The sequence below is a fragment of the Sceloporus occidentalis genome, unplaced genomic scaffold (assembly GCF_023333645.1).
Source record: "Sceloporus occidentalis isolate IW3139 unplaced genomic scaffold, rSceOcc1.0.p SCAF_3, whole genome shotgun sequence".
Taxonomy (NCBI): domain Eukaryota; kingdom Metazoa; phylum Chordata; class Lepidosauria; order Squamata; family Phrynosomatidae; genus Sceloporus; species Sceloporus occidentalis.
The window spans coordinates 116429758-116456667 of record NW_028316983.1 but is presented as its reverse complement, the minus strand read 5'-3'; the positions used below and the strand labels follow the sequence as shown (position 1 = coordinate 116456667).

The 26910-nt window shown below is 40.4% G+C and overlaps 1 protein-coding gene across 1 annotated transcript in view; it reads left to right on the top strand.

Annotated features, from left to right (window-relative positions):
* The first annotated feature begins 1041 nt into the window (after window positions 1–1041).
* XPR1 (xenotropic and polytropic retrovirus receptor 1) overlaps window positions 1042–26910 on the top strand; it is a 133332-nt gene continuing 107463 nt past the window's right edge. Inside the window, exons 1-2 of the mRNA XM_089515910.1 lie at window positions 1042–1299; window positions 17233–17284. Of these exons, the coding sequence (XP_089372036.1) occupies window positions 1231–1299; window positions 17233–17284 (121 nt within the window). The 5' untranslated portion in view covers window positions 1042–1230. The remainder of the gene's footprint in view (window positions 1300–17232; window positions 17285–26910) is intronic.

Sequence of the window (26910 nt, the reverse complement as noted above, 5' to 3'; positions counted from 1 at the left end):
AACTGTGCCCTTTAAGAGACTTTGGACTCCATCTCCCAGAAGCCTCAGCCATATTGGTCCATAGCCTGGGATTCTGGGAGCTGGAGTCCAAAATGACTTTAAGAGCACAGTCTGGGGACCACTGGCTTAGAGACTCCTCAGTGCAGCATGAAGCAGTATATAAAGACTGCTTAGTGCAGTATGAAGCAGTATATGAATCAGTGGTCCCCAAAGTGTGCCCTTGAAGAGATTTTGGACTACAGCTCCCAGAAGCCTCAGCCACGGTGGCCAGTAGCCTGGGATGCTGGGAGCTGGAGTCCAAAATCCCCTCAAAGAGCACAGTTTGGGGGCCACTGGCTTAGAGACTCCTCAGTGGAGTATGAAGCAGTATATAAACCAATGGTCCCCAAACTGTGCCCTTTAAGAGACTTTGGACTCCATCTCCCAGAAGCCTCAGCCATATTGGTCCATAGCCTGGGATTCTGGGAGTTGGAGTCCAAAATGACTTTAAGAGCACAGTTTGGGGACCACTGGCTTAGAGACTCCTCAGTGCAGCATGAAGCAGTATATAAAGACTGCTTAGTGTAGTATGAAGCAGTATATGACTCAGTGGTCCCCAAACTGTGCCCTTTAAGAGACTTTGGACTCCATCTCCCAGAAGCCTCAGCCATATTGGTCCACAGCCTGGGATTCTGGGAGCTGGAGTCCAAAATGACTTTAAGAGCACAGTTTGGGGACCACTGGCTTAGAGACTCCTCAGTGCAGTACGAAGCAGTATATAAGTCAATGGTCCCCAAACGGTGCCCTTTAAGATACTTTGGACTCCATCTCCCAGATGCCTCAGCCGTGTTGGCCAATAGCCTGGGACGCTGGGAGCTGAAGTCCAAGAGCAGTTTTGGGGGAACACTGCTCCAAAGGAAGTCGCCTCAGGAGGGCCCTAGTGGGCGTGTCTCTGGAGCAGCCAATGAGGGCGTGGCGGGGGGGCGTGCGTTGCTTGAGGGGCTGGGCGTGGCCAACAGCGATGACGTCAGTCGGGTGGGCGGGTGGGAAGGGGTTGAGGGAAGATGGCGGCGGAGGTGGCCGCTGCTGCTGCTGAAGAAGGAGAAGCGGTGGCAGCAGCAGCAGCAGCAGCAGCAGCAGCAACGGAGGCAGAGGGGCCGCAGTGGGCGGCGGCGCTGAACCGTTGCCGCCTTCAGAAGCGAAGCTGAGGAAGGAGAAGGAGGAGAAGAAGGAGAGGAAGGCAGTGGCAAGATGAAGTTCGCCGAGCACCTCTCCGCTCACATCACCCCGGAGTGGAGGAAGCAGTACATCCAGTATGAGGTAGTGGAGTCACTCCGGGGAGATAACCCGGTTTGATGCCGCTTTAACTCTTTTGTGTGGCTCAAGGCTATGGAATTCTGGGAGTTGGAGTTTGTTGTGGGGCCCTGGGCCCCACAACAAACTCCAACTCCCAGAATTCCATAGCAGAGAGCTGGACAAAGAGATAAAGCGGGACCAAACCGGGTTATCCCTGCAGTGTGGATGCGTCCAGAGAGGGGCGCCTTCTCTCCTTTGTTGCTGAAGGGCACAAAGGCCGCTCTCTCTGCGGCTGCGAAGAGGAGGAGGAGGAGGCTGTGTTTCCCTCCCTTAGGTTTTGCACACTGCAGGGATGACAGATCCCAGAGGTCTTTCAAACTGCCCTTGGCTCAGGGCTCATCATCATCATCATCATAACAACAAACACACTGCAGGGATAACCCAGTTTGAGACCGCTTTAGGGTTATGAGTGTGTTTGGGAAAGGAAAAACCCAGGAGGGTTAGGAGCTTAGGAAGGGAGACCAAATGGCTCCTTATTCCCTATCCTGATATACAGCCCCCTTCAATGTTTGAACCAGTGCTTCCCAATTGATCTTGGACTACAGATCCCAGAATCCCCAGCTATTGGCCAGCGTAGCTGAGGCTTCTGGGAACTGCGGTCCAAAATCAATCAAAGGGCACCGTTTGGGGGGGGGGGGAGGCGCTGAGTGTTCATAACTTGATCCGTTGTTGGGTTTGCTTTTTCTAACGGTGCCCTTGTTTGTCTTTATTTGCCTCCTGGGCTTTGGAAAGGATTTGCATGCCTTGCTCCTGGGGCAAGATCTGGGCAACAGAGAGAGAGAGAGAGAGAGAGAGAGAGATCTTTGTGGGCGTGGTGGCGATTTCGGAAAACCATCCAACGGACCAAAACACACTGCAGAGACAACCCAGTCTGGGGATTATTGACCCGTGGATGAGACAACTCAGGTTGTTTGGGTCAATTGTTAACCCTAATTTCTAGACTTATACATGGGCATATACTGTAATCCCTTTTGAGACTGCTTCAACTGCCTTGGCTGAGTGCTAGGGAGTACTAGGAAGTGTAGCTCGTTGTGGCACTGACACAACTGACACTACAGCTCCCAGATTTGCTTAGGGCAGTTAAAGCGGTCTCGAACCAGATTACTGCATATGCTCTTGAATAAGTCTAGAAATTTTAGTCAATAGATTGACCCTAAAAGCCTGAGTCGACTTATCCGAGGGTCAGTGTAAGTACTGTACTGTTACTGAACAACAGGAACCATCCCCTGTTGAAAGGCAAGGATGTAATCCATCCTGGAAGCACTGACCCCCCTCCGTTCTCTCATCCACCCAGCCTTTAGTGTGAGCACAGACAGTTACGTTTGCTGCCCTCGACTTATACATGAGGTTGACTTATAGACAAGTATATAAGGTCTTTCTGCAGTGTGCTTGCTTCCCCCACGGTTTGAGCATCCTGCTTCTCTACGCATTTCTTTGGGTTTGGTGGATTTGGATTCGGTTTCTAATAAGCCTTGTATCCACAGCTTCGTCTTGCCTCCTGTTGCCGTTTTGATTGCTTTCCTGCCTGTTATTCCTTTGAGGCATTCCTCTAATTATAACATCTTTCCATTTCTCAGCGTTGTAAACATATCACAGATTTTCTACCAGGAGCGTATGCATCCTTTGCTCGTCCCCTTGTGTGAAAATACACATCTCTGTCCCTGTTAGTAGGCACAGTCGGCCCTCCCTCTTCATTGATTTTTGTTATCTACAGATTCAAGCATCCATGGCTTGCAGATATTGGAAAAAAACAAACATAAATTACAATAAGCAATGCTTGATTTTTGCCATTTTATATAAGGGGCACCATTTTACTCTGCCATTGTATTTAATGGGACTTGGGCAACCGTGGATTTTGGCATCCACGAGGGATCCTGGGATCCTGGGATCAAACCCCAGCAAATACCACTGTATCTTTCTTCTGTAGACATTTCCCCCATAGTAGGCATTTCTTTAGTATTGAACAGTCTGTCCCTACCTGGACATGCTTATTAATAGGTTTTCCTTGTTTTTATTTGTACTGTTCAATGCACTCCTAAGTGCAGGGGTGTGTTTGCAGGAAGCAGCGGATCAGCCATCTTTTCCAAAGCACAGAAGGCTGTGTACAGGAGCAGATTTACTTTTGTGTGTGTAGCATGCTATCTCTCTGTGTTCAAAAAATGCCTCCCAGCTGGTTGTGGGGTGTGCGGAGAAGGAGCAAATGTATGCTACCTGCACATTGTATGTTTCTGAAGACTAGTTATGCCAGTTTCAGGCTCATGTGTCCTCTCAGCAAAGGGGCCTTAGACCTAAGGCTACCTGTATCCTGCATCTGGAAAAGCATATTCTGGGATGTGTTGCTGGTGGTACAGTTATACTTGCAGAGGCTTTTGTGAGTGTAAGTGAGACCTTTAGGGGGGGGGGGGGCTAAATACCCTAAGGTACCAGATCCTGTCTGATCTTGGAAGCTAAGGAGGGTCAGGCCTGGTTTGTACTAGGATGTGAGACCAATGAATACCAGGGTCTATTTTAGAAGAAGGAACTGACAAAACCATCTCTAAGTATTTCTTGACTAAGAAGACCCTATGAAATTCAGAGTTGCCACAAGTCACAGCTTGAAGACACAAACACAGACACATGCAAGCTAGATTATTTGGAGCAAATGTGGACTCTTGGTGGAGGGGCTTGATCCTGTCCTAAAGCCATTCAGAAAGCTGTCCACGCCCATCCGTATAAGAGATCGGTGGAATAATGTGAACAAAAGTACAGAACACTTGCTTTGGAGGACAACATATTCTCCATGTAAATAAAAGTTAATTTCTGTTACCTCTTTCAAGCATGGATATCTATTTTGCATGTTCTGAATTTGTAAAAAATGGATGGACATCTGTTGAGTATGCTTTGATTGAGAGTTCCTGCATGGCAGGAAGTTGGATTGGATGGCCCTTGTGCTCTCTTCCAACTCCATGATTCTATGATCTAAAACTAATGTCATTATCAAATCTGTTTATAGTCAAGTATTCTGCTTCATTCTAATTGGGTTCATATATGTGAAGGAGGCATTTGCCGTTAAGTTGCAATATTTTTTTCTGTCTGTTCTTCCATCATACGTTTTCTCAAATGAAAGCAGAGTCCTCCCAAAATACGTGAGGAGTTTTAAAATATACATTAGCTTTAAAATGTTTTGCCATACAGAGATCTGAATCTTAGCAAGTAATCATGTGTGTTCTAGCTTTATCTAGCATCCTGGAATTTTCACTTGGATTCTTGAGAAGGGAATCATATATATGAATGCTCTCAATCAGCGTGCAAAAATAAATTTCTACTGAAAATAAAGAAAAAGCAAATGTCTGTGTAAGTTGCCTTTATTTAGGGGTAGCACTGATGTTTGATGGAGCCAGTGTGGTGTAGTGGTTTGAACGTTGGACTGCAACGTTGGAGACCCAGGGTAAACCCCCACTCAGCCATGGAAACATACTGGGTGACATTTGACAATTAACACTGTCTAAGCTTCAGAGGAAGGTAAAAGCAAAGACCCCTCTGAACAAAGAAAATCCCACAATAGGTTTACTTTTTACATGTGCTTTGAAGTCACTTGCCAATCTATGGTGACCCCATGAATTTCATAGGGTTTTCTTAGGCAAGGAATACTCAGAGATAGTTTTACCAGTTCCTTCCTCTGAAATATAGCCCACAGCAACTGGGGCCCAACCAGAAAGGGCCCAACCTTTTTCCCTTCATAGGATTCAATTAATCTTGAATGGGGTGGTCTGCCATTCAAATACTACCCAGGGCTCACCTTGCTTAGCTTGTAAAATCAGGGTTACCTTAATGGTCGCCGTAAGTCGGAAACAACTTGAAAGCACGCAGCAGCCAAAACAACAACTAATATTTGGATAGAATATCTCTCTAAAAAGAGGAAGTGGTGAAAAAACATGGAAGAAGAACATTACTGCAGTATTAAGAATTAAATATTTGGCATATTGATTACATATATAATAATAGTTTCTTTATATTTTCCCACCTCTCCCAGATGGATCGAGGCAGGATTATAGTCCACTAAAATACATACATCAATACTTAAAATGCATATAAAAACGCATCAATAAAATTAATAACAATTAATCTTAAAAACTAACTCATCATCAGGTGGCAATGCAATAAAGTTAGACAATGGTCAGAAGGTATTTCTTACATAAGGTCAGGTGGGTAAGCTTGCCGGAAGAGATCTGTCTTAAGTGCCCTATTAAACACCTCCAAGGAGGTAATAGGACGGATCTCCTCCGGAAGACCATTCCACAGTTTGAGAGCAGCTGCTGTAAAGGCTCTGTGGGAGTTCGATATAAACCTAGTTGATTGGTGATATACTATCAGAGGAATGCTATAGGTAATACTCGGTGACTATGTAACCAGGGGTGCTAGAATCATAGAATCGTAGAGTTGGAAGAGACCACAAGGGCCATCCAGTCCAACCCCCTGCCATGCAGGAAATCACAATCAAAGCATCCCCGACAGATGGCTATCCAGCCTCTGTTTGAAGACCTCTAAGGAAGGAGACTCCACTACACTCCGAGGGAGTTTGTTCCACTGTTGAACAACCCTTACTGTCAGGAGGTTCCTCCTAATGTTGAGATGGAATCTCTTTTCCTGTAGCTTGCATCCATTACTCCGGGTCCTAGTCTCTGGAGCAGCAGAAAACAAGCTTGCTCCCTCCTCAATATGACATCCCTTCAAATATTTAAACAGGGCTATCATATCACCTCTCAGCCTTCTCTTCTCCAGGCTAAACATCCCCAGCTCCCTAAGTCGTTCCTCATAGGGCATGGTTTCCAGACCCTTCACTCTTGCTAGGAGGAAGTACTAGCAGGGTTTTTTGTGACCATAATATGAACAGGATGTTTTAGTGGCACAGTCTTTGTTCTGTATTGCTATTGTGTCGGTGTCTTTGGCTTTTCAACACTGACAGTTTTGTAAATGGTTTTTGGGGTGCAGTAAACAGCTGGGTTGATGGGGTTAGAGCCATAGCTAAAGTAGCTTTATTTTAAAAAAATCAAAGCCAATTTATTTATATAATTTATATCCAACCTTTCTCCCATCATAGGATTTCTCCCACCATAGGATTCAAGGCATTAAAGACCTGGAATGTAAATTTTGTGTTAATTTGTACCACATACACTGTAATATATTACTTAAATACAGAACTCGAACAATATTATGATATCCTTATTGGTTTATCAGTAAATATCTATAAGTCACCACTTTTATATTTAGTTTAACAAGATATTTCGGGGGGGGGGAGACTAAAATTATGGACCTAATTGTTTTCTTAACGGCAGGTTACTTGTGGCCCTTCTGATGTTTTTGGTCTCACCCCATGCCTTCACCCAGTATGGCCTAGGCTGGCCAGGCCTAGTGGGAGTTCTAGCTGGAAAAACAGCTGGAGCCCCACAGTTGCACACCCCTGCTTTATGATGTCTGTCCAAGATTATAAGTTTATCTTACGTAAACAAAAGAAACTGAATCCCAGCTTTTTGCCATGTCTCCATGAGTTATAGCAGCTTGTTAATTTAGGTAGAATGTCAGGCCCAAACCATTGGGACACAGTTTCTAATACTATGACCATAAAGTTTGCTGAGTAACCTTTGGAAAGTCACACCTTTTTGGACGACTTTACATTATGGGGCAGTTCTCTTAAAAGAACATGTCCCATCTTTAAAAGGACATGTCTGTGCTGCTGGGTATTGCAGTACACTGATATCTCATTGTTGTTTCTGGTAATTGTCACCAAGTCATTTTCGATTTATGGCAACCCTATGAATAAGAGACCTCCAAGGCACCCTGTCATTAACAGCCCTGAACAATCTATAGTTTCCTTAATTGAGTCAGTCCACCTGTAATGTTGCCTTCCTCTTTACCTACTGCCTTCTACTTTGCATTCTATTTTCTTTTCTAATGAGTTATGTTGTCTCATGATATAGCCAAAGGATGGTCACCTCAGTTTGGTAATTCTTGTATCAGAAGAGAGTTCAGGCTTGATTTGTTCTCAGATGCATTTATTTGTCTTTTTAGCAGACCATTGTATCCAGAGAAATCTACTCCATACTTCAAACAAGTTGATTTTCTTCCTATCGGCATTCTTCCTTGTCCCACTTTCACATCCATACATAGAAATCAGAAATACTATGACTTTGGTATTCAATAATGTATCTTTATTTGAGGATCTTATCTACTTCCTTCTAGCTGCCTTGCCAAGTCCTAGTCATCTTCTGTTTTCTTGAATAGTCTTCATTTTGATTAATTACTGAACAAAGATATAGAAAAACTTTCACTTTTTCATCCACAAATAGCCCATCATCTACTTTAAAGATATGTAAATTGTCTGCTGTGTGCTTTTGCACTTTCTTCCTTGACATTCCTCAGTAGTCATTCCAAGTCTTTACTATTTTTCTGCTAATAGTATGATGTCCTGAGAGACATCTCAGTGTAGTGATTTAAGTGTTGGACTATGACATTGGGAGATCAGGGTTCAAATCCTCATCTGGCTATGGCAACCCACTGGATAACCTTGGATAAGGATGGCTGACTGTATTGTGTCCTGCTAGTGGTTTCTTGTCCTGTGCATGGATTGCACATCAGGACAGCCAAATGTTATGTCATACTCATTTCTTTTAAAGCAGTCCATATTTTTTCATGATGATCTACACCAGGACTTCCCAACCTTTTTGACTTGCATAGCCCTTTTTAGAATCAGTTTCTATGGCAGAGCCCCTAAGAGGCTTACCCTATGTCTTACAAATTAATGGTGTTTAGGAAAAGAGTTATTTTTTGTTTCTTATTCTCTAATTTCATTCAGTGTTTATTTCTTTCATTTTCCTGGAGCAGCCATGGAGCACCTGGGAAGTGCATGCAGAGCCCTAAGGGCTCCTTAGAGCAGAGATTGAGAACCTCTGATCTACATAGTCAAAAAGTTGGTTATAATCTGTAGGGTACAGGCTGATTTAAAAAAAATTTTTTTTGCTGTGCTCCATTATTCAATGTATATTTGAACTGTGATCCACAGTGCATGTACCTTTTCTAAAGCCACCTTGGATATCTGGCATTTCTTCCTCCATACATGGTAAAAATCTCGGTTGCAAAATTTTGAGCATTGCTTTGCTTGCAGGGGAGGTAAATGCAATGGTCCAATAGATCTGCAATCTCTTATGTTCCTTTTCTTGGGGAATAACATTACCAGTCTATAGTCCATGTTGTTTTCTGTATTTTAGTTAAAATTTGAATGGATTCTATGTCTGTAGCTTATAGCAGATCTGTTTGTATGTCATCTGTTCCTGGTGATTTATTTCTCCCAAGTGCTTTGACAGCAAGTTTCACTGCAGTTTCTAAAATTGTGGGTTCAGCAATAAAAGGGTCTTACTTGATTGAATTGTGGGTTCAACAATAAAAGGGTCGTCATCTTTTCATCTTGTCTTAAGCGTATTGCTTCAATTGTCTTTTTATTTTTTCTTGATCGTACAGTGTGTAGAGTATCCCCATTTGGTTTGAATTTCCCTTTGATTTCTTGGATCTTGTTGAAGAGGTTTCTTCTATTGTTGATGTCTTTTATTTCTTTGTACTGATTATTATAATAGCTCTCTTTCTTTCTGTACACCACTGTCTAAGCTTCTGTCTCTTTCACTTCTTGTCTCTTCTTAACTGTTTGTAGGGTTTTATCTATCAGCTAATGAGGTTTTTATTTTTTGGCTTGAGAAATACACTTGTCCCTCCACATTTGTGGCTTTGACTTTTGCAGATTTGATTATTCACTGATTTTATTAATATGTTCTCTCTCGGGATATCTGGGGCCTCCACCACAACTCTATAACAAACGTTAACTAAAAGTCACCCTGAAGGACCTAGAGATTCCTATAAAGAACACTCCACTAGGCATTTGTAGTTCCTCCAGCACGTTCTTTGCTTGTGCAAAGCAGTGATGTGTTGATCTGAGTCGTGAACATAAATAGATCCAGCACAAACTCAGTTATTAGTAGTGATCCGATTGGAGACAATGAAAGTAATTTCAGCTGTAGTGTCTGTTTTGCTTTGACACTTACGGTGGCTGTACAACATGAGAGCTATGAGTTACAATGTACAGAAGTTCGGTGAAACTGACATAGTCACCTGCTCCACATAGTCAATATAGATTTACAAAATCACCAAGAGAAAACTCTGATGAACTGAAATAGAATACACCTAATATTCCTGACTACTCTTCTCCCCAGTTTAAGTGTAACATTTCATCCCTCTCCCTTCATGTGTGCCATCCTGTGTTTAGCATCCTACATCTTACATTCCTTGATAATCAAATGACAAATAGCTTTAATTTAAAAAATTCTTAATGCAGTTCTGTATACAAAGTTTTAGTAATGGGTTAAATACTACAAATTGATGTGTTTGCATAGTTTTCGTTATGCGTTCTAGAGTTAATATTTATCAAAAAAATGTTGGCAAGAATTGTTAGGTTGGCATAGCATTGGCATGAAATGTTACTGCAGTGGGTGGGGGAATCATCAAATGGTAAGGAATAAGGACGACAGGCAATCTGCTTTCTTGGCAATATAATTTCCTAATTAGCTACCTTCCTCTCCTGACGGTTTTCTGTTAGATTAGGAGACAATTTTAGTTTTCTTGGATCTTCTTCTCTTCAAGACAAGATGATTAAAGATTGCTTAATTTTTATAAATCACATTGTGGTAGGCTCTTTGCCCATAATATACTATATCTTATTTTAAAAAGATAATTTTTCAGGTAACAACTGTAATGCATATTCTCTATACTATGGATTGATGAAATTACTGGATGATTTGTTTATGTGATAAATTACATTACAATGTTCAGAAATGTCCTTTAGGACATAGATTGGCATAAGGTGGTGTACAGGTCTCTGACACAACATGTAAACCACAGCAGTGGGTAAATCCATTAAATGCATCTCTTAAAATAATAATAATAATAATAATAATAATAATAATAATAAAAATTTATTTATATTTCCCGCCTCTCCCTTCAGATCGAGGTGGGATTACAGCAGTTAAAACAACAATACAAATCCAATAATTCAATAAAATTATGACAATTATTACATTATTAATAAAAAACTGATTTGCCACCTGTTTACCATTCTGTTTTCTTCAAGAGTAGGGATCGTTCTAAAATTATTCATAGGAGATCGCATGGTTTATTAGTCCTAGGAACAGTTACTAATTAAAACCTTTTGATTTATTTTCTAAATTAAATCTATGACTCCATAAATTTCTAGATGTAAATTCCATAAATTCATGTATGGTCATAAATGTGTAATGCTCTGAATTGTAATCTATGATCCTTCCTATCCTTAGCTACAATAGAATCATAGAGTTGGAAGAGATCCCAAGGGTCATCTAGTCCAACCTCCTGTGAACCAGGAACATCAATCAAAATGCCCCCGATAGATGGCTATTCAACTTCTATTTAAAAACCTCCAATGAAGGACACTCCGCCACTTTTTGAGGGAGTGTGTTCCACTGTCACTTCTGTTGATCTAGACACTATACTCCTATTTATGCAACCAAGAATTACATTGGCTTTCTTGGCTGCAGCATCACAGTGTTGACTCAACTTGTGGTCTACTAAGAATCCTAGATCCCTTTCACATGAACTGTTGTGTAGCCAGGTGTCTCCCATCCTATATGTGCATTTCATTTTTTCTGTCTTGGTGTAGGATCTTACATTTCTCCCTGTTGTAATTCATCTTGTTAACTTTAGCCTAGCCCTCTAATCTGTCAAGGTCATGTTGAATTTTAATGTTGTCCTCTGGGGAATTAGGAACCCCTTCCAGTATGGTATCATCTGCAGATTTAATCAGCATGCTTTCCATTCCTTCATCCCAAGTCATTGATAAAGATGTTGAATAATACAGGGCCCAGTCCAGATCCCTGTGACACTCGACTAGTCACCTCTCTCCAGGATGAGCAGAAGCCATTGCTAAGCATCCTTTGGGTTCGGTCAGTCAGCCTTACAAATCCACCTGACAATAACAATTTCTAGGCCACATTTTACTAGCTTCTTTGCAAGAATATCATGGGAAACTTTGTCAAAAGCATTACTAAAATCAAGATATGCTACATCCACAGCCTTTGTTTCATCTATCAAGCCTATAACTCTATATTTAAAAAAGCGATCAGATTAGTCTGGCATGACTTTTAGTATTCCTGACCACAGGACCACCCCCAGTATTTCCCTAAGTTTACTGAAATTAGTTTTCCTAAAGTCTAGAATGCGTTTCTGACTATGCCTGACTTCTCCTTTCCATTATATAGCAAACTCCAGAATAACATGATCACTTCCACCAAAGGATCCCACCACTTGCACCCCATTTACAAGTCATCCCTGTTGGTTAGGATCAGGTCTAAAATAGCTGATCCTCTTGTTGCCTCTTCCACCTTTTGGACAACGAAATTGTCTTTCAGGCAAGTGAGAAATTTGCTAGGCCTTAAGGTTTTGGCTGAGTTTGACTTCCAGCAAATATCAGGATAGTTGACGTCACCTATCAGTACTACATCTCTCCTTCTTAATTGTATGTTCATCTGTTCTAGAAATGCATCATCCAATTCCTCAGTCTGACTTGGCGGTCTGTAGTAGATTCCCACAGTAATATCCCTGTTTCCTCCATGCTCTCTTGGAATTTGTTATACAGTGGGAAGAAAAAGCTAAGTATAGACAGACACACATTCTAGACTTTAAAAAAGCCGATTTCTGTGAACTTAGGATCAGATCTAAAACAGCTGATCCCCTTGTTGCCTCTTCCACTTCTGTACAATGAAATTGTCTGCAAGACAGTTAAGAATTCTTCTTCTGTCAACTTCTTGGCAGAAGTTGACTGCCAACATGTTAAACTACATGTTGAAATCTTCCATCACCACTAATACTCTCCTTTTTGAATGTGTGCTCATGTCTTCCAGGAAAGCATCATCCATATCCTCAGTCTGGCCTGGGAATCTGTAGTAGATTCCCCCAATGACATCCCTTTTGTTTCTTTCCTCCTTAATTCTTACCAATGTTTTCAACCTGGCTTCCTGGATTTAAGTCATGAATCTCTTCACAAATATAAACACCCATGACATATAAAGCTACCCCCCCTTCTTTCTTTCTAGGTCTATTTCGTTGAAATAGGTTATTAACCCCCCCCCCCCCGGCCCAAATTACTGCATTCTAGTCATGAAACATCCTGCCAGTTTTCAGTGATACCTATTATATCATATTTATTGTGCTGTATTAGGAGTGCCAGTTCATCTTATTTCCCATGCTCTGTGCATTAATGCAGAGACCTTTAACCCCATGTGTGTTTTTCTTTCCACCGTTGTTCTCTAGTCCTGCTTGCCCTGCTCCTTCTCTAACACTTGGTCTTTTCTCCCCAGCAATTGCTGATTTTTGCCTGACAAAATATTGTCTTCCTCCCTACCACAGCACAGTTTTAAGCTCTGAGTTTAGTATTCTGTAAACTTGATTTTGTTATCTTTGGATTCAGTTCATGCTCAAGATTTCACAGAGGATTTACATATATTATCTATAATGATTCTTTTAAATTTAAACCTACACTGTTGTGTAAAATGCTTCTATTTATTAGGTGTCATAGGTGCGTTACAGAGCGCCCAAAAACGTCACTCTGCCGGTGCCGCTGGTTGCTGCGTCCGGGAACCACAGCGGACAAACCGTGCGATTCCGAGACGCAACAAAAAGAAGCCGCAAAAAGCAGCTTCTTTTTGCGCCCCGGAAGTGGTGCCGCAAGTCACTAGTCGCGCACTCGCGGCGTCACTTATGCTGTGTGATGTGCGGGCGCTAGGCGTCCGCGACGTCAAGATGGCAGCACCCGTTAGAACGGGCGCCACCATTTTGTACGTGCTGAGCGTGTACTAGGGTTAGGGGCATCCAGAAAGGACGCCCCTTTCTAACCCTAGTATGCGCTTGGCGCGTACTTTATGCCCGTGCGGAACGGGCCATAGTGACACACACACACACACACACACACGTATATTAAACCCTTTTGGGCAGTATGGCTTAAAAGCAAGGCAAACTGTTATTATGGTTTGGCAGTCTGGCTTTAAAACAAAGAAATTGGGTTCACTAGCCTGATATATGTTGACAGTCAATATGGATCTATTGTGGTGGGTCACTTTTTTTCCCTCCTAAAGATTTGAAACATTTTGTTGGTTTAAGAGTAAAGAATGGGGAACGCGTTACATCCCACCACCTCAAAATGAGTGCCTTAGTTTTTATTTAAATAGTCACTGTTAAAATAAAAGCAAAGAAATGTGTACCCCTCTTCAACACCATTTTAAGCAAGGATGAATATGCTTTCTACAAGCTAATGGATCAGTGCAAAATTTTACCGGGCATAATGTGAATGTAGTGCTAGTTGGATCTCAGCAGTGTGAATTATTTTTACAAGGTGCTAAAGAACTCTTGTTGTGCTATAAACTATAATTCCATCACCAGTGTTGTGCCTTTTTATTTCTTTATGTGGCTTGTCTAATTTACTAAAAGGTAATAGAAAAGCAAAGGTTGTTGGCACTTGGAGTCTTTAATATAACATATGTGCAAAAAAGAAAATAAAAGTTTGGAGTCCTGATTACACTAAGCTCTTTGCATAATGCAATGCAACACTGTTGCTGAAATACACATGTACTGGGAAACAGTTAAAATGGAGTCCAGCAAGCAGTAACTGTGGTAGTAAGAGTCACAGATTGTTTTTAATTGAAAAAGTATAGTTTGGCTGCTAAACCCTTAAGAGCCATTTACTTAAGAGCCATCAGTATTTTATTACTGATGTATGTGTTTTAGCGAACTGTAAAATATTATTATTATTATCCCCTCTCTTTCACAACCTTCCTTACCTACTGCCCCCCCCCCAAAAAAAAACCCTCCTACTAGACTTTGTACCTACTTTGAAAAACTTTAAACTTAGTTAGCAGTTATGTAAAGTTGTTTTATGACAGCTGTTTGTTTCCCTTTGGGTCATTTATTGCTGCCTTATGGGGTCAGGGTTTAGCTGGGAAAAGGTTGCATTTGCCAAGTTAAAATATATAGTTCTACAGTGTTTAGAAGTTATTAGGATGTAAGTTCTTCCAGCTGTTTTGGTATCAAAACATAAGGTAGATTGGGTTTTTAAAAACCCAATCTAAGTCATCGAGAAAAAAGATCACATCAGATTCATGTAAATATAAGTTTTTACCTGATTCTTTAGATGCTATCTATATATGCGTGCGCACACACACACAAACTTACTATAGAAGTACAGTGACTAAGTACTGCCTGTACCAGTTTCAGAGGTCAGGTAGCTATTAGGCATGGAAGAAACATAAAAAAATCACCCAGATGAATCAGGGAATGACAACTGTGGTGACATGACATTCTGTGGTCCCCATTTTGTAAGTATGTAGTTGAGATAGTCATACTCTGCCCTCCTTCAAAGACTTCCAGAGCAGCTTGCAGATAAATAGAAATAAGCAGGTAGCCGCTTCCTCCAGGGTTCTATCTCAAAAGACAGGTGGGAGGAAAAAGAAAGCAAGAAAATGCAAGCATCGGTTCTTAGTATCATGTAGTAATCAACATGATGGATAGAACAGGCCTTGAACGCACAATGGAATTCCCACTTACCTCCAATTTGTGATAGGACATAGCAGGGCACGGCAAGGAAGTGGGGCTTTGGGGAGGAATAGATGATGCTAGATTTCATGCTTTGTAGGCCAGATTAGCCCTGCAGGCGACACATACTTATACTCTGGTGTAAGGGCTGATCAAGATCTAAATACAAGCTACTCTCTTGACTAGTTTCTAGAGTATATTTTATTGTAGGATACTGTTTTTTGAGCAGCAGTTACTTTTCCAGCCAAGATTAGGGATATTGTTGGCTTCCAACAGAGGTGCTCAGTTAAAATTCTAACATCTTTTCAACTAAAGTGGACATGATCATGGCCTCATAACCTTTGATTGGCTTGTACCTCTACTCCTCTGCAAGCTGGCCGGAAGTAGAGGCTGTGACTCTTCTATGCAGTGTTTTTGAAAGCTTCCAAGGCTTGCAGTATACCCCTTTTTTGACACTCTCCCCACTTAAGGAAGAATGTCTTGAAAGGTTTGGCAGCCCCCAGCTCTCACTTCAATCCTACTTCTGAGACTGCTGCAGAACTGTCAAAGTGAGGTGGTTGCTGTCATCTAGACACCTTCTGGTACAAGAGACAGCTTTCCTTCAGGAAACTTGGTAGTGGGCCATTCTAGCTTCATAGACAGGGAGTAGTGACAGTTTTCTCTTCCTTTGGGTAGTGCACTTCTTTTGTGCTGGCTACTGCAGAGGGAACACTATCCATCATAGTCATAGAAATGTTGTGTGTTGATGATAGAGGAGGAATGTCCCTCAGCTGGCAGCAACCAGCCTGTCTTACAAGCTCTCTCATTAAGCTTGAAATGGATCCTGTTGGTTCAGGAGAGAGTACTTCTATCTCTCTTTGGCCAGAGAGCACCTCTTTGCTTAACTTTGTTCTGTTGGTAAAATGGGGACAGTATTCTTGTCTGGTCATGGTGAACAGAATGATGAGGACATTTTGAGAATCCCATTGAAAACATAGTGATTGGGGGAGCTGTATGAGAAGTCTTAGTTGGCTTTTTCAGTGGACTCATCAATCCCTTAATGCAGTGGTCCCCAATCTGTACTTTTAAAGGGATTTTTGGACTTCAGGACCCAGAATCCCAGACTGTTGGCCAACATGACTGAGGCTTCAGGGAGCTGAAGTCCAAAATCTCTTAAAGGGTACAGTTTGGGGATCACTGCCTTAATGCAATGCATATAATACTACTGAACTTATCTTTCCAGAAGAATATCTTGTTCTTTTTTATTTAAATTATTAGCCTATTCATAGTACACTGGGCAGCACCAGAGTATGCTGTTCCATTTAGTCATCACTTTGGGACTTTCTGATTAATTGGTACCTGACAACTTTTGGTTGAGTCTGTGATCTGACAGTTGTGCCTGGCTCACAGTTGCTCATAGTGAAGGGGTTGTACAGCTGGTGTGGTCAACAGGTTACCTGGGACGAAGGAGAAGCTTGTTCCTTTCTACCCTGTCTACAAAATTATTTGCTCCCAGTGGAAATGCTTGAGTATAGACTGTAATTGGTCTTGTTTGTATTAGAAGCTTGCAAACTATTGTGTCGAATCTTTTTACAATACAACATTTTGTATTTAGTTCTATAAAACAATGTTATACTGTAATCACAAACTCAGGAGCCCATCCAGCTTCAGAAACTGTGGTTGCAGCATGACTGTCTTGTGAATTGTCAACTGAATTGTAACTCTGGGAACATACCCTAGGATCATAGGCCTAAATCCCAACTGCAGTGGGCCCACAAAATCCATGGGAACCTGGTAAATCAATGCTTAAATAAGTTCTGTTGATTCAGTGGGTTTACACTATTTGGGAATAAGAATTGGATTTAGGCCTTAATCTCTTCAAAAGGACACTGTTGTAGTGATTCATGATGCTAATACAATCTGATATATGTCTCCACTCCTTAATCTTTTGGTGATTCCTACAATTATGGCTGTAGTCTCTTCAAAACAGGAACCTGACTAAAAGTAGTTAGGTTTCCAAGGTTTCCCCATTTGCTAACAGTTTTGTCTTGTACAGCATGCTGTTGCCTGTTATAAATGTTTCTGATAAAATGTGCAGTATTTATTTTGTTTAGTATATTTATTTTGGTAAATATAATAGCATCAGCTTCACATTCCATGATTTTCTCTGTCAGCCTTAAGGGATAAAAGGAATTTAATTGCTCCTCAATTTAAGACAGGCAGATCAAAGTGACTTAATGTGCTGTGCTGACAAATGTATCTTTCTCCCCCTTTTGGCAGGCTTTCAAAGAGATGCTGTATGCAGCTCAGGACCAGGCCCCTTCCATAGAAGGTAAGCAAACTATAATTTTTTCATAAGCAGTTTTGACTTTGAGCACTGAGACCCTACTTCTCTTTAAAGAAAATCATCTAAGTGTGGCAGAGACATGAAGAAGAGGTTGTATTACACCATATCTGATATCTTCCTGATTTATTTAAAGAGTCTGCAATATTTTTTTCTGTACCACTTTGTACCTCTACACAGAACTATGTGCTTCCAAAATTAGGTGCCAGAAGTCAGTGTGCTTCTTTCCATGTCAGACGTCTCAAAGTTCTGCTGGATTTAGTATGTAGAAATTCAGTATGTTCAATCATGGGCATATAATAAATTGTCTTTTTCTTTTCCATTAGTATAACAGTTTTTATCTTGTTTTCTCTGCCAACAAAAACATTTAACAACTGAATATGGAGGAATTAGACTAAAATTATCCCCAACCCTCAAATCTTATTTTCTTGTAAATGTAGTTTGGTTAAAAGAAAAAGAATCACATAAGTGTGTCAAGTGTTAGTTTTGGATTTGGTACTATTCAAAATCTTCATGCATATTGGTATTACTATGAGAAATTGCTAGTGAGGTGTATAAACCCTTAGAAATGACTCGACATTCTTACCTTAGGGAGAACCAGTTTGGTGACATAAAGTCTGAGAAGAGCAAATCGGAAGTGTTTTAAATAAGCTATTTTTTCTAAAAAAACAAAACAACTGGTCTGATTGGCTGAAGCTTTAGCATGTAAACATGTATCTGTTAATTAGGAAATAACTAATAAAGCCATTACGTTTTGTAGAATATTTGTGTATTTTTATTCAACAGAGTTTACAAAGTACATTTTGCAGCAAAGCAACAATTACATTACCATTCCTGAAAAGTTCCCATTACAACAACATGCCCATCTTCCTTGAGTTTTGTAAATTTCAGAAGGGAAGATTGTTTTGAGCTTTTGGAACTGTCAGTGGAGACACATGTTGAAGAGGCTGAGGAATTAGGGAAATGAAAATCCTCATCTCATACCTCATGTTGTCTAAATAAGGCCTGCAATGTCCACGAGGAATAGCTTCCCCTGCTCCATAAATTTATTACTGTGAACCAGACCCAGGTGATGTAAGAGGCTGGCGCCTAAAGAATATAAGGGCTTCTCTCTTTGACCGGTAATACAGACTTCACTGTGGGTTTCAGCAACATAAATGCTTCTCCAGATTGTGCAAGGAGGTATACCTCCTTGTGCGCTTCCTTCTGCCTTTCGGCTCAATTGCAGCTGGATGGTGCTGGGATATGCACTTGCAGCTGAATCAGTGGTAGGGTGTAGAACTGTTCCTGGGTACTATCCTGCTGCCACTGAGAAGTTGGGTAAAAGGAACAACCTTCACTTGCCTGTAGCTCAAGTAGGTCCAGGAGACTGATGCCCGCTTCTTCTGTCCCAGCTGTGGAACAGCAGTTGGACAGTGCCAAGATGCATTTCTACTTCCCCCAGTTACACACTCTCTCTCTGATACACACACACACACATATATATATCCTACCACCATCCAGCTGTTGTACAGCCAGGGAAGAAGGAGCAGCTGTAGCCATCAGGATCTCTAGTGGAAGTAGGCTTTATGCTGTGCTTGAATGAAATACAACTACTTTATATCTTGAGTTTTCAATAAGCTGCTAATAAATAACATTCAAAGTGTTGTATCTTGATGTGTCTGCACAGTTCATCTTTTCAGTGAGCAGACACAAGTAACGATACATCAAAAGCAGTAGATGAGAACAATTAAGTGGGTTGGTTTCTTTCTGTGCCATTAGGTCTGAGATTTCATATGCTTAAAACAGTTGCTTAGTAGTACTGACTTCATTGTATTCTTTGACTCTGCTGAGTACTATATAGGCTTTGTTCTAAGCTGCAGTTGGTTCATAACACATGGCTTTCTGTAACCGATTGTTCTGGGGGAAAATGAAGTGTGCATATAGAAACTTAATCTTTCTTTTAAAAAAACCTTTAGCAAGCAATAACAGCAATAGCAAGTACATTGTGGCTACTTACTGTTACATATTAATGCTCACATACTCAACTTGAACACAGCTTCCTATAACAATATTTCTTTGAGTTATTGCTTCTTTCTATATAAAAGATAAAGGTAGTCCCTTGACATGAATGTCTAGTCGTAACAGACTGTAGGGGTCAGTGCTCATCTCCATTACTAAGCCGAAGAGCCAGCGTTGTCTGAGGACTGCTCTGGTGGTCATGTGGCCAGTATGGCTGCACCAAATGCTGTTACCTTCCCATCGAAGTGGTACCTATCTATCTACTTGTATTTGCATGCTTTCAAATTGCTAGGTTGGCAGAAGTTGTGTGTGTGACAGCTCATACCATCATGCAGCATTCGTGCTTTGAACTGCCAACCTTCCGGTCACCAGAATTGGCATCTTAACCACTAAGCCACCACATCCTGCTCTTTCTATATAGTAACTTGAAATAATAGACCTACATTTTCTGGCATTAGTCAGGTGAAGCTATGAGCAAGAGTATATAAGAAATGAAATAATCTTTTATTTAACGGAAAGACAAAGTAACAACATACCAAATTCATTGGCTTTATATTAAAATAGTACCATTTACTTTGACCTTTTGACTACTCAATGTATCCCAAATGACCACTGATGGCCATAGCAGATTTGCATTGTCACAGAACTTGCCTGCATTGCCTGTACTTGCCTGCATTTCTTAGGGGATTTTCTGGCATACAGTGAAGTAAACATAGAGTAATTCAGTGTTTTATATGTTTAAGATTTGATAGAGCCCTATGGCTTCATCTCTTGTGTGAATGCCTCTTTTTTCTTACAAAAAGAAGCCAATAACTTTGCTTTGGGGCTAATATTTTAAAAGGAAATGGTATGTGTTGATTGTGGGGGTGGAGTGGATTAGGGGTTAGTGCAAAGTATTTTGACAAAGGCACCAAATCCTATCCTTCTAAAGAAAAATGTTTGGGGTTTTTTTGTCCTCTGTAACACAGGTTGCTGGACACTGACTGATTATTTCTACTTGGTTAGTAGATGGGTCTGTATCTCCCCAAGCTCTTTGGAATCCAGCTTTTCTCAGTAGCAGTGAAGTTTAAAGTGCACTTGTAAATTATTCATTCTGATTATCTGCCTGAATTGCCTCAGTCTACATTTAATATTTTTCCCTAGGATCTTTGCAGCTCTAAATGGTCTGTTGGGGGCTTCAAATGTAACAAAAGGGGAGGGGAAAATATCAAACTTGACTTTGGTTATCTACTTAGTACTTCTATCACTTTTTCCATATAGTCTACTAGCTTTGTTAATGTTTAGTGCTTTTTGTTTAGTGATGATATTAAGTATATTTAATAAAGAGCCTGCTTTTTAAATGAAAATGATAACCCTCCAGAAGAAACTTATTGACAGAACAGTGTGTAAATGTTGTCAGAACAGCTTAAGGGAAGTGTAGGCAGGGAGGAACAAACTTAGAAGTCAGAAGGTGACTGAAAAGAAGAGTGAGGCATATGCAGTTTGTCTGGAGTGTCTGCGCTTGCATTTTTAAAAAATGTGTTTCCATTTGCCAAGGTTTTTGTGATCATTTGCAACTAGTGAGAACTTGGTGAGGAAGATATAATATGTTCCACCAGCCTGTTGGTTTTCTGGCCTGGTAAGAGGCTACTAACCAACATTTCTATGCTAGCCATTAAGAGGGGCTTCTTCTTTTTCTCCATAGCTTGCTCAGAAATGTTGAATATATGTCTTCTGCTAGGCTGCTGTTTTGTTGTTCTGTCTACAAGTCAGTTCTGACTTATGGTCACCCAAAGGAGAAATTGTTTTCTTGACAGGATTTCTTGGGAGGAAGGTGCCATTGCCTTCCTTTGAGGCTGAGAGAGCATTACTTGCTCAAGGTCACCCAGTGGATTTCTACAGATGAATGAGGCCAATCCAATTCTATCAATAGAGGTATAGTGTCTAGATCAAGGGAAGTAATAGTACCACACTATTCTACTTTGGTCAGGCCTCACCTGGGATACCATGTCCAGTTCTGGGCACCAAAATTCGAAAAGGATGCTGACAAACTGGAGCATGTCCAGAGGAGGGCAACCAAAATGGTGAAGGGTCTGGAAACCGTGCTATATGAGGAGAGATTTAGGGAGCTGGGTATGTTTTGCCTGGAGAAGAGAAGGCTAAGAGGTAAAATGATAGTCCTGTTTAAATATTTGAAGGGGTGTCATATTGAGGATGGAGCAAGTTTGTTTTCTGCTGCTCCAGAGAATCGGACCCGGGACAATGGATGGAGATTGCAGGAAAAGAGATTCCCCCTAAACATTAGGAAGAACTTCCTGACAGTAAGAGCTTTTTGACAGTGGAACACACGCTCTCGGAGAGTGGGGGAGTCTGCTTCTTTGGAGGTCTTTCAACCGAGGCTGGATGGCCATCTATCGGGAATGCTTTGATTGTGATTTCCTGCATGGCCCTTGTGGTCTCTTCCAGCTCTATGATTCTAGGATTGGAGGATTCAAGTCAAGACCTCCTGAGTCCTAGTCCAACACTGAAACCTCAATACTAGGTCTTGCATGGATAGGTTTTTTTTATACCAGAAAAGCTCGCTGTGATGGAAGTGATTATCTGACATTATTTAAATGCCAGCAAGATTTAGTCTGATATTTTGGAATCTGTGTTTCTTTATGTGTAATTTAGTCTGGAGAACCTGTTATAATCTAAACATTTCCTTCCACTAAATAATTTAACCGATACTACTGCATTGCTGTTGTGTGCCTTCAAGTCATTTATGACCTATGACAGCCCTAAAACGAATCTGTCATGGGGTTTTCTTGACAAGATTTCTTTGGGGGTTGAGGATTTGCCTTTGCCAGCCTCTGAGGCTAAGAGAGTGGGACTTACCAAGGTCACCCAGTGGGTTCCCATGGCCAAGCAGAGATTGCAGTCCTGGCATCCTAGTCCAACACTCAGACCACTGCAGTATTCTGTCTCTGTATATTGAGATGCAGTTAATTGAAAGTTTTAAAGTGACTAAAGGTCTGCTGTTTTAATATGGTCAGTTGCCATTGACAGATCTACATGCAATATGTTGTCAAGGAGGTATGAATGTCTTTGCTGTAAAAATGTAAATCTTGTCAGTTCTTGCTTAATCTATTTACCCTGCATGCTTTTTTTTTTACAACACAGTAAATGAATAATTTAGTCTATCTTGTTTCTTCTCTTTGAATAATGGAAAATGAGAAGGATCAAAACAGGCTTCAAATACAGTCCTTTAGCCAGATAAGAGGATTTCTTTTCACCATCATTCTGTGAAACTAAGACTCCTTGAAATATAATGGTGGGGAAAAATCACACTCTAATGATGCTGTCAGTAATAGCAATGGCAGTTTCATTTTGTTAATCTTCTTAAAAGGTCGTACCATGTGGTGAATGTCGCAGGAGGACTGCCAAGGAGAACATTTGGATAGCTACTTTTTTTATGATTAAACAGTTTTAAAGTAAACAAGGGCACATGCAGAGTTAAGTCAAACATTTGGCTTCCTCTTGCCAATCTTTTGCAGATATGAGATTTGGTTATCCCTTGTGAATTTGGAAAGGAAAACTTACATGTTTCACATTTAAATTTACACATGTAAGCTCATCCACTGGTGAATTGGGTGTGAAGGAGACAAGTGAATTTGATAAGAGTAAGAGATTAGAATTATTAGATTGTGAGCCTGTGAACAGAGACTGATTTAATGTCTGTACATTGTGTAGAAATATACTGAAGAATAAAGAGGGATGGAAAAGTATGAAGGAGACAAAATGGAAGTAAGCACATTGTTGAGCATTTCTGAGTCCAGATTTGCTGAAATGATATGAATGTGGAGAACACTTAAAAAGAATTGCCAGGAAGGTGCTCAGCCCCTCACCCCCATCAATTCTCTCCATCAAATATTTCCTGCATTTTCTTCAGCTGTGCTGATTTCTGTATTGGAACAAGATTGGAGATTTTTTCCCCCAGGGAGATGTGGAGGACAGGAGAAAGGTACATAACACCATTCCACTCTTTATATCACCCGTGAATATCTCTTATGTGCATTTGTGAATATTTTGAAGTAAACAAGGATTGGGACACCTCTTTTTCCTTGAGATGTCTAGTTCTGTCATAGAACAGTGGTTCCCAACCTTTGGTCCTCTTTATGTTTTGGACTCCAGATCCCAGAAGGCTAGCCATTTTGACCGACAGTCAGGAGTTATGGGAGCTGAAGTTCAACATATCTTGGGAACCAGAACATGAGAAAACTACCTAAATGTATTCCACATAGTAGAATAAAGTTTATATACATAGTGGAATAAAGTCTTCAAAAATACTTAATAGACACAGTTGTAAAGATTGTTAGAATGCAATAAAATTCATTTTAATTGAATTTGGCATGTGTGTAAATGCCAATAATTATAATGACCATAGGTTGGGCAGTAAATAGACCATTAACATTTTCTAAAAGAGCTTATTATGAGCATATAATTTTGGTAATGGGCACTACAACATACCATTCTAGAACTTCAAAAAGTGCAGCTTTTCTTCTTCCTCTGTGAGAAGCTGTATTTGAATTTCTTTTATACACAGCTGTTGAATACAAAACTTTTCTTTACATCTGAACAACACAAAAGGGAGAGCAGAAAGCTGTTCGTAATTAGCAATGGAGTCCATATTGTAGACCACAGTAATGGGTGGCTCCTAGATCTTAAAAAAAACTCAATATGTGTTGTTCTAGCTTGGAGAAGATCCATCAAGAATGTGTGTGATCCAAAATCTGTAAAAGAGCAGTACCTTTATTTGCCAAACAAAGTGCACAAAATACATCATACAAGCAAACAAAGTTCCAATGGCTTCTTCATCAGGCAAAAGATGTTTTACAAAAACATACAGGAAAACGTGACGTGATCTGATAGAAAATGTGGACATGACTCTTAACATGGCAATTTTTCTTCTTTTAAACATTTTTGCATGATGATAGCTTTGTTATCTGGTATCCATTTTTACTGTACAGTTGGCCCTCTGTATCCATGGATTCAAGCACCCACGCCTTGGAATTATTGAAAAAAATATATAAATTCCAAAAAGCAAACCTTGATTTTGCCATTTTATATAAGGTACACCATTTTACAATGCCAGTGTATTTAATGGGACTTCAGCATCCATGGATTTTGATACCCAAGGGGGATCCTAGAACCAAACCCAACAAATACCAAGGGCCTAGTGAATTGAATTGTGAAGACAGCCCTCCAGCTAATCAATTGGATTTTTGGCATGGCAGATATTAATGTATTATGTAAATAGAGCGACTAAAAATAGGCATTACATGTGAGTGGCTGCATATATAGATACGTAGATATTTTATTTATAGGTGATATAACATGTTAAATACAGTCATATATTATCATAACTATATTGTTAATTATAGGGTAATGGGGGGTAGGGATCAATTTGCTTGCTGTAGAATTCTAAAAGCAATATATTTCAAAAAGCAAATCCAAAGACCTTAGACTTGAGACTTGATATTGCTCTCTGGTGGCTCTTCAGTAAGTGTTTGAGCAGGAGGGAGGGAGGGAGATGTGCACATGCAACTGTATTTTGAGATCAGTATGCAGAGAGATCTTGTAGCACCTTTGAGACTAACTGAAAGAAAGAAGTTGGCAGCATGAGCTTTCGTAGACCTCAGTCTACTTCCTCAGATGCTTTTGGTGGAAGTAGACTGAAGTCTACAAAAGCTCATGCCACCAACTTCCTTCTTTCAGTTAGTCTGAAAGGTTCTACAAAATCTCTCTACAGATTCTACAGACTAACATGGCTATATCTTTGAATTCTACCTATATGGTGAGATGTAAGTGTTAAGGATCAGTCCTCTGACTCAGACCTGGAAATTGCTACTTGCCTCACATCATGAAATGCTGGAGACAAAAGTGCTCCCTAATATTTCAGACAGGATGTGCTAGGGATATATTTTAATGAACTTTCTTTGGGGTCTTGTTTAGAGAATATATAGCCCTCCCTCCATTCTTCAGACTTGCATGCCTTGCTTATGTGCGAGGGACGAATGGAGGGGCAAAGAATGGGGCATGTGCCCATGCCTATATTCAAGCCAATGGAGCTTGAATATAAGCGAAACTCCATTTTCATGAGGAGGTCCGGAATGGATCTCTTCTGAAAAAGGAGGGGCGACTGTATTCCAATTAACACTGAATTCATGGCAAGTGTATGTGTATATTTGTACAGCGTAGATGCATTCACAGGAGAGTGAGCATGAGCTGCAGAAAGAAAACTAGATTTTTAATGTCTGATCCATCATAGTTTTCTCCTCTTCATCTGTGCACCTTTTCCTGCCAGGTACCCCACTGAATAACATTTACCCTGGATTGAAAGTGTATCTTCCCTTTGGCATAACTCAAACAACTTTAAATGCACATTTTGTAGGTTGGAAAAGTGGGTTGAAAGGGAACTGTGTAATCAATAAAAGCAGTATTGCAAACATTACTCTACCAACATGAAGTAGATGTGAAACTTTTTCTTGTGCTTTTTATACTGTAATATATTTATGCTGGGTGTTGGGGTTGGAGCTGCACTGTTTGAACACTGCTGTTTTTATATACATGCTGCTAATTAAGCATGAAGCGTGATGATAAGCCATAAGGGTACCTGTCCTTGGGTCCCCTCAAGAGTGTCAAGGATAAATGTGAGATAATTGAAGTAGAAGGTTACTTGGTTCATCTGTACATGATTGGAGCCTGCCAAAAGCATGGATTATGGCTGTAGTCCAGTCATAGAGAAAAGGCACAGTCTCAGGCAACATTTTTGTTTTTAATTTCAGCTTCATACTTTTGTGCTATATGCATATGGTGGTATGCCACAATTGTTGTGTGGCATACAACAGCTGTATGTAATATATGTCATTGTTATGTTTAGTTTTGTTTGCTGTTGAATATGAATAAAACTTCTTGATAAGACAGTATAATAAAACAATAAAGCAGTCCTTTTAATAGGATTACGTATTTAATGGTTTTAAAACTTTTTATTACCAGTAATAGGTTTGAAGCTGTACTTTCCTTGAAGCTGGATTGTATGTGAGCTAGGTTCTCATGCCTAAAATAAACATGGGTCAATAGTTGTATTAGTTTCTGTACCTTATTCCAGACCTCTCACAAGACAGTATTCCAGTTTTGAAATGGAAAGTCTCAATATGATAACTCTCTAATCTCAGTTCAGTCATAAAGCTACATAAGTATCCTGGTTTTATGGTAAGACAGAGGCAGTGAACAGGCTTGACAATTAGAGCACAAATGGGTGACATTCATGTTACAACCGAATACAAGAATCCATATTAGATTTTTGTCTGGTGACGGCAATGAAATTCTACCATTTCGCTACAACTGTGACTTGTTTCAACAGTGACTTCTGTCTGGTTATGCTGTTATGGATATATTTTAGCTTGTACACCCCAAGTACTTTGACAAACTGCTTAGAGGAATGGTGCCCCTTGTTCTATGAATCTGTTCTGCCTTGTGAACCTGGCCAGAGCTGGAATGGGTATCATATCTTTGAAGAAAGGGGTGGTATCTGCTAGATTAAAGTGGTGGTGGGGGAGGCAGTGATGCCTGATAATTATTGTCCAGTGTCA